The following is a 14,518-nucleotide window of genomic DNA, read 5'->3' on the forward strand; positions in this document are numbered from 1 at the left end:
AATAAAGACTGGAAGTGGATGTGTCATTACACAAAGTAAAACTATTTCCCATTCTCCGTTCCTCATACATTCTTGTCAACTGCTGGAAATGGCCCACCTTGATTATCACTACATAAGGTTTTTTTCCTCCACCCCGCTCTCCTGTTGGTAATAGCTCACCTTACCTGATCACTCTCGTTACAGTGTGTATGGTAACACCCATTGTTTCATGTTCTCTGTGTATATAAATCTCCCCACTGTATTTTCCACTGAATGCATCCGATGAAATGAGCTGTAGCTCACAAAAGCTTATGCTCAAATAAATTTGTTAGTCTCTAAGGTGCCACAAGTACTCCTATTCTTTTAGCTAAATTAAAGAGACCTTTAATAGCTGTTTTTTTCTCCCCATTAAGATACTTCTACATCATAATCAAGTCACCTCTTAAACATCTTTTTGATATGCTGAACAGACTGAGTCCTTTGTCTCACTATAAAGCATTTTTTTTCCAGCCTAGGAATAATTTTTGTGGTTCTTCTTTATATCTTCTACACTTTTTCAACACCCCTTTTAAAATGTAGACACTAAACTTGGACGCAGTATTCCAGTACCGGACTCACCAATGTAAAAATCACTTCCCTACACCCATTCACTCTCTCTGTTTTATACATCTGCAGTGTCTCAGTGGGAGCTCATGTTCAGTAGCCTGTCCACTGTGACCCCCTAAATCCTTTTCAGGATTTATAGCTTTCCAAGATACAATTCCCCCATTCTGTAGGTATTGCCTATATTCTTTAAAGTTGGCAGTGGGGGAGGTGTCCTTAAGCCATCTTTGGGCTCCTCGTGTTCTGAGACCATGCAGAGTCCTGTGTAACCTCTAGTGCAGCATAGCCTCAGGGCTGCTCTAACTTATGCAGTTTCCTATGGCCTCTTGGCAGCAGAGAATAACTGTAGTACAGTGAATGCTGGCCGTGCATCCAACACCTTCCCTTTCCCTCCCCATGCCAGGGACTGAGAGGAATGCCAATGCAGAGCCTTTACATTGCTCTACACAAACTAGGGAGGCCCCTGTATGAGGGAAGTCTCAGGAAGCTGTTTCCAGTCCTGTAAAACCCCTTTCAATTGTCAGAGTGGCCTAAGGGGTCCTGAGTGTAATTTTGCACAGGGAAGAGAAGAGGGAATCAGTGCAGAGCTGCCGCATCCTGCCCCATCCCCTTCAGTTCTGTTGGTTCCTGGCCTTTGTTCAATCTCACCTGCTGTGCAGCTCGGATCATCCTACGGGCTTCTTCCTTGATGCTGGGATTGTCTGGAGGTGGTGGCTGCACCAGAGTTGTTACCTCAGTACCCTTGAATCCAAAGACCATTGGCCACCCCAGATCAAGCTCAGGGACAGCAAGGTCAGAATTCATAGGCCAATAAGTCCCAGAAGATCCGTCCATGTCATTGTCATGCATGGCATCCATGCAGCTGCCCTCCTGATTGGCATACTGGGGCTTCTGGAGATGTTGAGTGATGTGATCTACCTCTGTGCTGCAGAGAAAGTCAGGGGCTCCTTCTTCATCCAGAAAATGATGATAACTCTCTTGCCCCTCCTCAGCTAGCACATCCAGAGCCAGCCGGTAATACTCCTTGTAATGGGGTGGCAGGTAGTTAGGGTCCAGGGGGTTGTCCCCCTGTGAGGAGCTCTGGGACCGACGAGCCATGAGGGGCAGGGGAGCTGCAGGAAAGGAATAAAGAGCAAGGAGCTAATAGCCAACATTAACCATCACCCTCATTCCCTTGACACCTTCCTCCTCCCAAATGGCTATTTGTAGGGATCATGCATGGTAACATAGTGGGAGACAGTGAACAGATGTCAAGTGCACTGGGTAGTAATTACCATATATACAGCTTTTTTTGCAGTATCTGAGGCATTATATATCAGTGTTATAGTGGCTTGGAAATTGATCTCTTGGCAAGGAAATGGGATTGTACGGTCACCTACTAATGTGTTACTTTGACATATTAGCATATATTTGTTCAAAGTTATGGTTGGGAGGATGGTGTAAATTGGGAAGGTGTGATAGTGAATGATAAGGGATTATAAAGCAGGATTCCTTAGCTGTTCATTTTCAGGCTTTCTAAAGTTAGATTTTTTTATTTTTTTGTGACAGTCTAGACTTTTTGTTAAAGCAAGTATAATTTGTCTGGATATTAGCTGGACGTCAGTGAAACAAACTATCAGTCTCTCTTTTAAATTAATTATTTTGTGAAACTATTAATTTGTGAAATTATTTTGTGGATGAAGGGGTACACTCATACATCCCTGTGTACCTGTTCAAGCCCTTGGATCCTTTAAAACTGGGAACTATAGCCACCAGGGCATACGATTAGGAGCCCACGGGAAGCTAGAAACAAGGCATCCTGCGTCTGTGGGTAGGTGTAGCTGGCAAGAAGAACTTGGGTATATCCTAGTAGCTAGGAAGGGCTACTAAAGAGAAAGGTGTGGTCTCTTTTCTCCCATCTGATGGGAGCTGGGAAAGTTTAGGTTAGTACCCAGCCTTCACACTTTATTTACTCTTGTTCTGAAACTCTTATTTGAGAATAAAGACAGACCTGAGGGCAGGTCTTGGATTATGGTTGTTGGAAACTTTTTTTCCTACCTTCCTGACTGGTTAGTTGCCCATTAGCTTAGGTTCTCTTTAGGAATTTTCCCTGTTGTGTTTTTTTTTTCTCCTGAAATTGCTCCTGAAATTGAAATCAGGTTTCTGTTTTTTGCAGGCCTGCTTTGCCTTCTCAGCTCTAGCCTAGCTGCAGGGAGGTGGTGGTTTGTTGATGTTGTGAGTTACATTAGGACTTTACTTGATGTTGGAGTCTGTGTAATTTGCATACACTTGTGTCTGTCTGGGTCACAATTTCTGCTGATGGATTAGAAGATCCTAAATTTAAGTCCCTTGTTTATCTTGATGGTATCCTAATCATAGTATAGACTAGTTTGGTGTGTAGTGGTGTGTGTGTGCATTGTCTCTGTCTCTTGGTATGTGGGTGTATGGAATGTTGTCTTGCTGTCTGCCTTGTATATTTGAGTCTGCGTGGTGGTGGTGTGTGTGTGTGTGTGTGCACGCATTTTGGGTTGGACAAAAGCTTGCAAATGTACCTGAAAGGCAACTAAACTAGTGACATGCCAACATGTTCTGCAGAGCATCTGGAACCTGACTCTGAGAGGGTGGAACTATCCCATGATTCTCACTGGAGCATTAACTCCCAGCCCCACGGTTCCAGGAGCCCTGTCAATGACCAGCAGAGAACTCTCTGTAATAAGAGAAGAGTAAAGAGGTCCTGGGCCACCCACCCAATCAGAGACACCCTGTAGCTGAGGTAAGTACTGAGGGAGTTTTGGCTGTCCTTCCTTTCTCCTAAGGGAGAGGGATCCCATGCTGCTTAAAAAGGGTAGGGTAGGGTGGGGTGGGGGGTTTCAGATCTGCTGCTCCTGGAGGGAGAGGAGATCGGGGACCCAGAGTATAACCCTTGCCAATCTGGGAAAGGTGAGGGGACCCTTATGACTGTGAGAGTGGGGCTAAAGTGCTACAGGGATGAAGCCACAGGGAACTCTGTTGTGGTGTTTCTAGGCCTCACGATTGCCTAATCCAGTGCTGGGTGCAGAGTGACTCTCTTGTGTTTTGTGTATGCTGGGGGATGTCCTCTTACTGTCAGGTGTGCAGATGTCAATGGCTGAATGAATGTGGCTCAGAATGTTATATGTCCTAGACAGACTTTTTTTTTTGCGTGGGGGGGAAGTGGAAGGGGGACAGAAAAGACTATTCTGATCATCTAGGCTGAACTTCAGTTTAATACAGGCCAGAGAACCTCACCCAGGGATTCCTGCTTCAAGCCAAATAACTCCTGACAGAGGTAGAGCAGCTCTTCTAGAAAGATCCAGACTTGATTTACAGACTCCAGGTGATGGAGAATTCCCCACAGCCTTTGGTAAATTGTTCTGATGGTTAATTACCTTCACTGTTGTTACCTATCAGCTCTGTGTTCTTGGGGAACCTGAGTGCAATACCCAGCCTGTCTGACTCACAAAAGGCGCCCCCCCCACCCCCCAGCCTTTGCTTGAACCAAATCTGCATCAGAAGAAAGACTTACAAAAAGCAATGAAAAGGCAGTGGGAAACACACCTAAACCCCTGGGACAAAAGTGACAGGATTGAGGAAACTCCCCTAGGCTCAGTTGCATAGAAGATGGGACAGGGAGGCATCTCCATTAGCATACAGAATGGCGAACAGAGATTCCAAGGCAAGAACCACATGGAACTCTGGAACTAGAAAAGCAGGGAAGCACTGCATGATGGGGGATCTCTGCTCCAGATGTTAATGAACCCACGTCTGCACATACCCAGCTCTGTAGTTATCAGATCAATTCTAGTAATAAATCCTTTATTGGTATCCAAAATAGTGAAGCTTCCTAATTGTACTGTGAGCTCCCTCCAAGGAACACCACACAAAGCCAGGAATGATCAGTTCCTATTGTCTAGCCTGAACAAAACAACTTTGGGATACTCCCTTGAGCCATCAGTTTACCCATAAACAAAAGTAGTGTTCTCCCTTGAACGATTGTTCTTTCCCTACAAAAACCCCTACCCATGCTCAAGTAAATGTTCTGATGCCTGAATTTAAAATCTGTATCAGTTCCATTGGGACTTCATCTTCTCCTGACTGATCGTGCTGTGGGTTCTGCCTGTCTCCAGCACTCCAGACCCTCAGCTACTACCACCACTCTCTCTCTCATTCTCTCTCTCTCTAACCTTCTGACCCTGACTTGTGTGATCAGTTATAGTTTTCTAAACCTGACTTTTATAATCAAATTTAAGTTAGATTTAATATTATAATTCTTTTGTTATTTGGCTGCCCTATGGTTATTACCGGGCAATAAATAACTTTCATGGTTAAGCTGGTTGCTTCTCTCTCTCTCCTCTTCCTCCCCACTCCCCGTGGATGTTTTTTGGCTTCCTCATTCGCTCTGCAGCAATGTTCCTCGTACCTAAGCTAAAGATCCCTGCAGCGCCCAAAAATCCTGTGGGGTTTGCTCATCAAGTGGATTACTACCAGAACAATTGTAATGTGAAAGTGGGGATAGTTATGCGCTGAACCTGGGACATATGAGGGTGGCACCTTGAAAGTGCTGCTCAACCCAGCCTGCTCAGGTATGCTCTATTCCGGTGCGGTTCCCAAGGCGTATGAGGGTGACATCTTGGAAATGCTGCTCGACCCAGCCTACTGAGTCCAGGGACATATAAGGGGTCAGCTTGGGAGTGCTGATTAACCTGGTCCTCTTAGAAGCACTCTCTTAATGTGCATGTGTGTTCGTCTGATTCTGGGGCTGGAAGAACCCAGCCCTGGGGAACTAGGTCTCTCAGGATAGCTCCATTGGGAGGGAACTTGCAGCAGGGAGAAGTAGAGCGCCGTATGAGAACACAAGTGACAGAAGTAGTACATTGATAGAATTACAGAACACCCTCCCCCAAAGTGTAACCCTAATAAATGAGCATACCCCAAAATAATGGTCAAATGTGGTAACACTGTTATAAATCTGCACCTTATATCGTCTTAAATTGTCTGGCTTTAGAATAATAGAATCATAGAAAATCAGGGTTGGAAGGGACCTCAGGAGGTCATCTAGTCCAACCTCCTGATCAAAGCAGGACCAATCCCCAACTAAATCATCCCAGCCAGGGCTTTGTCAAGCCTGACCTTAAAAACCTCTAAGGAAGGAGATTCTACCACCTCCCTAGGTAACCCATTCCAGCGCTTCACCACCCTTCTAGAGAAAAAGTTTTTCCTAATATCCAACCTAAACCTCCCCCACTGCAACTTGAGACCATTACTCCTTGTTCTGTCATCTGCTACCACTAAGAACAGTCTAGATCCATCCTCTTTGGAATCCCCCTTCAGGTAGTTGAAAGCAGCTAACAAATCCCCCCTCATTCTTCTCTTCTGCAGACTAAATAATCCCAGATCCCTCAACCTCTCCTCATAAATTATATGCTCCAGCCCCCTAATCATTTTTGATGCCCTCTACTGGATCCTTTCCAATTTTTCCACATCCTTCTTGTAGTGTGGGGCCCAAAACTGGACACAGTACTCCAAATGAGGCCTCACCAATGCCAAATAGAGGGGAATGATCACGCCCCTCAATCTGCTGGCAATGCTCCTACTTATACAGCCCAAAATGCTGTAAGCCTTCTTGGCAACAAGGCCACACTGTTGACTCATATCCAGCTTCTTGTCCACTGTAGCCCCCAGGTCCTTTACTGCAGAACTGCTGCCTAGCCACTCAGTGCTTTGACCTCAGTCCTTTGGGAGTGAGGGGTCTGTCTCTCTTTTGCACTTTGGCAACTCTCATGTAGCACGTCATGCTAATATAGTCCTAGAACAGAACTAGATGATCAGCCTCAGTGACAGTGGTGGTGATCTATGGTGTGCCAGATATCAGAGATCAGTTGACTACTTCACTTCCCAGGGAACTGAGTTAAGGTGAGCTGCTGGTGGTGCATCAGATGCCAAGTTATGGAAAATGTTCTCAACAACCCTTTGTGCTAGACTGCTGCTGTGTTCTAGGAACGGACAATGCTAGAGAAGCCTAGAGTAGTGCAAAGCGGGGGTACAAATGGGAGGCTGACATTATACTCTCCCTCCATTTACTTGCTCCAAGCAACCCATGTCCTAATGCAGTGCTGGGATCTGGCAGCATGGTAAGGGAATTGGAGATACTGCTTCATGGGTCACAAATTAAAAACTTCCAGACCCATGAGATTTAGCTGCTAAACTGGTTCCTAGAGGTGAGGGAGGGACCCAGGCTCTGCTTCCTCTTGAGAGAGTGGAGATCCTCTAGCTGTTGGAGGCATCTCATTGATGGAGGGAGGTTTTATATAGACACAATATGTATTTTAAGAGCTATAGCAATTGCAGTTTTGCTCATTTGATGACTGTGTCCTACTGTCTCTGCTGCTGGGAAGAAGGAGGAAAGAGGTGATGCTACAGAGCCCATTAAGTTCTCCTCTGTCTGCAGTTGCTGGATTAGGCAGCTCTGTGCGCTGCCCCATCTGCAAATGCTGCCCCTGCAGCTTCCATTGGCCACGGTTCCCAGCCAACTGTAGCTGCGGGGGTCAGCGCTTGGCACGGGAGCAGCATACGGAGCTCCCTAGCTGCCCCTACACATAGGAGCCGGAGGGATGACATGCTGCTGCTTCCAAGAGCCGTGCGGAGCCACGGCATGCACAGAGTGGGGCAAGCCCCCAAGCTCACTCCCCAGCTGGAGCGCCGGAGTGGGGCAAGCCCCCAATGCTGCTCCCTGGTGGGAGCTCAAGGGCCAGATTAAAAGGTCTGATGGGCCGGATGCGGCCTGTGGGCCGTAGTTTGCCCACGCCTGCTCTAGATCACTGATATTGAATAGCACTGGGCCCGGAACAGATTCCTGCGAGACCCCCCTCTAGAAACAAATCCTCATTGGATAATAATTCCCCATTTACAATTTTTTTTCAATTTATCAATTTACTCATTTTTAATCCAGTTGTGTTATCCAGCTGTCACTCTCATGTCATGGGAGCATCATCTTCACTTTGTCACAAATGGCTCAGGTATGCATATAGTCTAGTTGTTGTGTGAAGTGTTTTACTGTCAGGTTTGTGTGTGAGAGGAGGGTATCTTCTTGCTCTGCGTTTCTTCCAGCCTGATTCAGAGCAGCAAGTAGTGTGGCAGGTTGGCTGGGGCCTCTTGTCAGTGATGGGGCATTGGTTTGCGAGGGGAGATAGAACTAACTCTCTACTTGTGACATGTATAAGTGTTGCCTGGCTATTACTTTTGGTCTATTTCTGTTATCTTGTCTCTAGGACAGGGGATGGTCTTTACTCTGGGCCGCACACAGTATACCAGGGCCTTGACTGGGACTTCTGGAGTACAAATAATCTGTAGAATGGCACTGTCCCTCACTGTATGTCTATGCAATAGGAGTGTGTCCTCTTGCTGCAAGTACACTGGATACTCTGTCTTCTGTACTGCTGGCTTTAGCTGTGATTAATGCAGGATGACTGTTCTATCCTGTGGGGTTGGTGGAGGCTGAATGCAGGGTGTGATGCTGGAGATCCTGGGGGAAGCTGCAAGCAGAAATGTGTCCCTGAGACTGACAGAAAGTGGGTGTGTCAGCAAGAGAGTCAGCACTGGGACAGGTTGGTGCTGCAGTGACTTGGGAATGGCAGAAGGAGCCTGATTTCCAGGTGTAACACACACACCTCCTGGGTGTGGTGTTCTGTCCCATCTAGTAGCACCAAGACCACTTAGAGAGAAAATGAGTCTGATCCACAGCCATAGCTTACAGTCAGTTGGCTTTTCACTCATGCGGTAGAGGCTCATGCTCTAAGCTCCAGAGGTCCCAGGTTCGACCCTGCCCACTGAAGACTAGGATCTGTTGGTGTTACACCTGGACAGGTTTTTTTAATCAGAATGACATGTACAAAATCTGGACTTTGTTCCATTGCACTTTTGTCAAATGCTCTAGAGAATGTGTCTGCAACCATCAAATTTCTCCCAGGTTTGAATTCAATTTACAAATCATACATTTGTAATTGAAAAAATAATCTGTGTATTCTGGGGCAGAGGTAGGGGTTGCCTGACCCCTTTTGGCACTGGTAATAAGTAGTCTATGGTTTGTTTCACATAAAACAGACCTCCCATAAATAAATATGTTAAACTTTTACGCCCATGTAATAAGGCCTCCTTCTCTATTTGAGCATATTAACACTCAGTTTTTGTTAATCCCCATGGTGCATAAGCCACTGGTCTCCAATTCTGACCATACTGTCATGTGCCAATACCTTCCTTGGCAACATCTGGGGACAACTTAGTTTTGTGCTTACTGTCACGGAACCTCAGAACTGGGTCCTCTAATTCAGGGGTGAGCAAGCTACGGCCCACAGGCCACGTCCAGCCCATTGGACCTTTTAATCCGGCCCTTGAGCTCCTGCTCACTCACTCCGTGCATGCCATGGCTCCTTGCAGCTCCCAGAAGCAGTGGCATGTCCCCCCTCCAGCTCCTATGCATAGGCGTAGCTATGGGGCTCCGCACGCTGCCCCCTCCCCAAGTGCCACCCCCTGCAGCTCCCATTGACTGGGAACCGCAGACACCACCAGAGAGCCTGCAGACTGGACACCACGCAGAGCCACCTGGCCGCACCTCCACATAGGAGCTGGAGAGGGGACGTGCTGCTGCTTCCATGAGCTGCTCGAGGTAAGCGCTGCCCAGAGCCTGTATCCTGACCTCCTCCCATTCCCCAACCCCGTGCCCCAGCCCTGATCCCCCTCCCACCCTCTGAACCCCTTGGTCCCAACATGGAGCACCTTCCTGCACCACAAACCCCTCATCCCCAGTCCACCCCAGAGCCCACATCCCCAGCCAGAGCCTTCACCCGCCCTCCCTGCACCCCAACCTCCTGCCCCAGCCTGGAGCCCCCTCCTGCACCCTGAACTCCTCGTTTCTGGCCCCACCCCTTACCCCCTCCCGCACCCAAACCTCCAATTTTGTAAGCATTCATGGCCTGCCATACAATTTCCATATCCAGATGTGGCCCTCAGGCCAAAAGTTTGCCCACCCCTGCTCTAATTCCTTCAGTTTCTCTTTATTAACATTTGCATCCCATGTTCACTGGACAGCTTTGCATAATACAGCTCAGGTTGCTGGTTCGGGCAGCTAAAGTGGGCACAAATTTCCCTACATAGTTCATGATTCCGAGGAATCTCTGTATTTCTTCCTTGTCTACTGGGGCAGGCATGTTGTTGATGGCCTCAACCTTGCTGTGTTCTCTCCCAGGTTTGTTATTTCTGTTGTACAGAATTTACATTTTTGTTCAGCCCATCAGCTCTAGACAAAGATGTGTGGAGCCTCTGGTCATGCTCTTCTAGTGTTTTGGATTCCCTACTCCACCCCCCTCCCTGATGAAAATGTCATCTATGTAAACCTTAGTACTCTCCATAGGATCAAAAAAAATTTGTATTTTCTGGTGAAACATGCTGGGTGTTGAGCAGAACCCAAATGGCAATCTGCAGAAACAGTGTCTCCCAAAGGGGGTACTGAATGTGCACAAACATGCTTTGTTTTTCCAATAGGCCTTGCCAGAAGACTGCTGATGCATACCTTAAGAGTTTAACAACAAAAAATATTTAGCATCAGCCATCTCCTACAAAATTTCTCCCCTTGCAGGTAGTGGAAAATGTTCCCTTTTTAACATGTTAGGGGTGTTAATTGTGGGGTGGTTGGTCTCTTCCCCTCTCTGCCCTTTTTTTTTTTGTACTTTGAGATCTTCCCTATTTCCTGAGAAACATTTTCACTCTTCCTCAATTGTTTTGGTTTCCTGATCCTCCCTGAATGCATCTTCTTGATGAGACCAATGGCTTGACATACTTTTAATCCAATAATAGGTACACTTTTCCCTGGTACTATTACAAATTGGAAAAGAGAGACAAGGAGGGTGAGGTAATATCTTTTATTGGACCAACTTCTGTTGGTGGGAGACAAGTCCAATAAAAAATATTACCACACTAACCTTATCTCTCTAACATCCTGGGACTGACATGGCTACAACTATACTACATACAAATTTGGAAGATACAGTTTGTTATTTTCCTATACATTTAGTTCATGTACACATGTAGTGGGAATGAGCGCACCCCTGTAAGCTCTGCTACCTGTAGCTTTATCTTCCAGTTACTAACAGTGTTTCTGGCAAGACATTGGCTTGTGTATCAGTGTCCAACTTAAAAGTAATAAATGTCCCATTTGCTTCCAGGTTGACAGTCCAATCGTCTGCTGCAGTGGTCTCCATTGCTCCTATGAAGAATCCTCTGAGCTAATGGTGCTGTTCTTTGCTCATGCTGTGTGCTCTCTGCTAGTGCTTGCAAACTCTTGCAAAGTGATGTAAACCATTCACTTTTTGCCTTTGTTCCCACATTCCAGGAACAGTCTTAACTTGTACTTATTGCCACAGGGTATGCAGCTCCATGTGCTGTTTTTGCTGGATTTAGACTTTGAGTTCTGTGTGCTTTTATTCCTCCTCTCTCTCTTCCCCCAACTCCACTCCCAACATGGTATTTTGGATTCTTAATCATAGCTGCCATGTGAGAGCACTGTGTGGTGTTTAGATGTTGCTTGTAATTATTAGAATTGGGAGCACTGGCTGTTGGGAGTCTAAAAGGACAGGAAACAGGAAGGAGGGGGGACAAGTTGAAGAGGCTGAGGGAGAGCTACTGAGGGTGCAGCAGCTTGGAAAAGAGGTTTCCACTTTAAAAAATAAAGTCCTGGTGAAGTTTGTTAGTACTTTGCCTGGCTACTACAACATTTTGGCAATGAGGATGGATCTTCTGCCTCTGAACCCATCTGCTCCCTTTCTACAAAGCCCAGGTGAGCCTCCAATTGCTTTTACTGCCTGGATCCATATGTTTGAGACTTATCTGCTTGCAATCAGTGCTACAGAGATTTCTGAAGTAAGAAAGTGTGTTCTGCTAATCCACTGTCTTGGAGCAGAAGGGCAGCATATATTTTACACTTTTCCCCTTGCAGACGATAAATATGAGACTGCACTCACTGCATTAAAGAACTTTTTTGTACCAAAAGTTAATGTAGTAGCTAATCGCTACAGATTTTGCCAGCGTGAGCAGAAACCAGGGGAGACTATAATGCAGTATATTGCTTCCGTGAGGAGTTTGATTGTAACTTTTGACTTTGAGAATACGGCAGATGAGATGATTAGAGACCAGCTCATTGAGAAAACAACCATGTTTCATATAAGAGAATGCTTACTTCTAGAACCACAACTTACACTAGAAAAAGCAATAGCCATTGCTACCCAGATTGAGTCAGCTATAGCTGAAGCCAAAATAATGAGCATGCATACAAGAGGCACAGTCCAGGCTGTGACTCCTTTGCAGAAAAGTTCACTATCACTGCAGACAAACAATTACAAAAGGAAAACTAATGAAAAACCACCATATCAGCAAATTCAAAATACAGTAAAAGCATGCCCACAACACCTTGCAAGCTACACAGGATGTCTGGCAAAAGTAGCTCAGTGCAATCATTGCAAAAATATTGGGCATTTTGCTAAAGTATGTCGCAGCAGCCAGTTCAATCATCAGGTGCATGCATTTACAATACCAGATGTTACTGTGCTCAGCATGGACAAAATCACTACTGCACATATTCCAGAACAAATAAAGTGCTCGGTAAACGTTTCCGCCATACCCTCAGGCAAATCACACTCTATTCAGCTAATGTTGGACACTGGCTCAGCAGTATCTATACTACCTGATTCCATCTATTTGCATTACTTTAAAGATGTGCGTCTTACTGAATCCAAGCTTCACTTGGTGTGCTATTTGAAAAAACATATTCCAGTACGTGGCTGCTTGCCAGCAATAGTTACTTTTGGTGATTGCTGTGTAACTGCAGAGTTCTACATTGTCCACAAAGGCGATCTTCCTTAGCAAAGCACTCTTGCGGTACACATACCAGTTTCAGCTGGGACCCAACACCAGGTTGAGGAGAAACTCGGCTCTGCTTATGGGTTTCTGCATAAAGTTAAAATGCGGAATAATGTGATGCCTGTATGACAGAAATTACAGCACTTACCATTTTCAGTCAGGGAAGCTGTTTCAGAGGAACTTAGAAAACTTGTTCAAGAGGACATTATTGAAGAGATTAACTCCTTGGAATGGGTTTCACTTATAGTAGTGACGCAGAAGAAGGGTGGAGGCATTCACCTTTGTGTAGTGTTAAGGGAGCCAAATACAGCTATTATGATTGACAACCATACTCTTCCTCACATAGAAGTAGTATTTGCAGAACTCTGTGGAGCAAAGATGTTTTCTACTCTTGATTTGCAGAGCGCATACCACCAGGTTATGTTGCACGAAGATAGCAGAGACCTCACAGCATTTATTACACCTGAGGGACTATTCCATTTTTAAACATGTTCCATACAGTCTCACATCAGCCTCAAGTGCCTTCCAAAAAATGATGTCATTGATTTTGAAGAATCAACATGGAGTTCAGTGCTATTTGGATTATATTATCGTGTTTGGAAATACTTCGGAGGAGCATGACAATAACCTGCAGTCTGTACTAAACTGCATCAGCAAAGCAGGCCTCAAGCTCAATAAGTCCAAATGCAAATTTAGACAAACTAGATCTCCTTTCTGGAGCATACAATTTCACAGGCTGGACTAAAACCTGATCCGGCTCATATCTTGGCAATTTCAAATGCTCCTCCTCCAACAGATTTGCAAACCTTACGTTTCTTCTTGAGTCTTACCTCCTGGTATTCAAAATTCATTCCCAATTATGCTTCTGTCATTGAACTGTAATGAGAATTACTATGGGGAAGTTCAACCTTAGTGTGAACAATGGATGCACAAGTTAGTTTCAAAATGTTGAAAGACTTGATTGTACATAGTCCAGTACTTGCCCTATTCAGTCCTGCATTGCCCACAATTGTAACTACTGATGCTTCTGATTGTGGACTTGGGGCTGTCCTCACACAACTTCATGAAGACAACACAGAGAGGACTGTTGCATTTGCTTCAAAGACACTAAGTAATGCTGAGAGAAAATATTCTACAGTCGAAAAGGAAGCACTTGATTGTGTCTGAGCTAGTGAAAAATGGAGAACTTACCTGTGGGGCCGCACGGTCAAGTTGCCCACAGACCACAGCCCTTTGACAATGTTGCTTACCATGAAAGGACTGAAAAGAGCAGGATATCGTATTGCTAGATGGTCTGCAAGACTACTCTCTTTCAATTATGAACTGGAATATAAACCTGGAAACCAAAATGTGGTAGCTGATTGCCTTTCTCGCCTGCCTTTGCCTCACCAGATGGTCCACCGGAGGATGAGGATGTAGTAGTTGCACTTATTACAAGCACTCTTACTGCAGTTACAAGAGAACAATTTCAAGCTGCTTGTTCAGTATGTCCAATTCAACAAAAACTACAGGAATTTCTGACAAAGAGATAGCCCAGTAACCCTAAAAACCTTGACTCAGTTTTGCTGCCTTATTTTAGAGTTTGGGATGAACTTTCTTTGCTTGATGGCTGTGTGCTACAAGGTACACACCGGCTCCTTGTGCCAGAAGTATTACAGTCAAAACTCATACACCTGGCACACGATACTCATCAAGGAATTGTTCAAACCAAACGACAACTACGGGATCTGTATTGGTGGCCAGGGATGGACTCTCAAACTGAAGCACTCATAAAATCCTGTGTCACTTGCCAAATGCATGATAAGACAGCAGTGACATGTACCTCTCCATTACAGCCTGTTCCTCTTCCTGAATCTGCATGGGAAAAAGTGGTGATTGACATTGTAGGACCCTTTGATACTGCTCCAATTGACTGCCGTTATGGCATCACCTTAATAGACTATTTCAGTAAATGGCCTGAGGTACCATTTATATCGCAAATCTCTTCTGCTACAGTAATTAAGTTCCTTTCTTCAGTTTTTAGCAGGGAAGG

The 14,518-nt window shown here is 45.4% G+C and overlaps 1 protein-coding gene across 1 annotated transcript in view; it reads right to left on the reverse strand.

The window, feature by feature from the left end:
* The window catches only part of FAM83H (family with sequence similarity 83 member H), a 55,748-nt gene that overhangs the window by 12,677 nt on the left and 28,553 nt on the right, over positions 1-14,518 (reverse strand). The window contains exon 2 of the mRNA XM_038391166.2: positions 1,231-1,694. Coding sequence (XP_038247094.1) covers positions 1,231-1,680 — 450 coding nt within the window. The 5' untranslated portion in view covers positions 1,681-1,694. The remainder of the gene's footprint in view (positions 1-1,230; positions 1,695-14,518) is intronic.

This window comes from Dermochelys coriacea, chromosome 2 (assembly GCF_009764565.3).
Source record: "Dermochelys coriacea isolate rDerCor1 chromosome 2, rDerCor1.pri.v4, whole genome shotgun sequence".
NCBI classification, from domain to species: Eukaryota; Metazoa; Chordata; order Testudines; family Dermochelyidae; genus Dermochelys; species Dermochelys coriacea.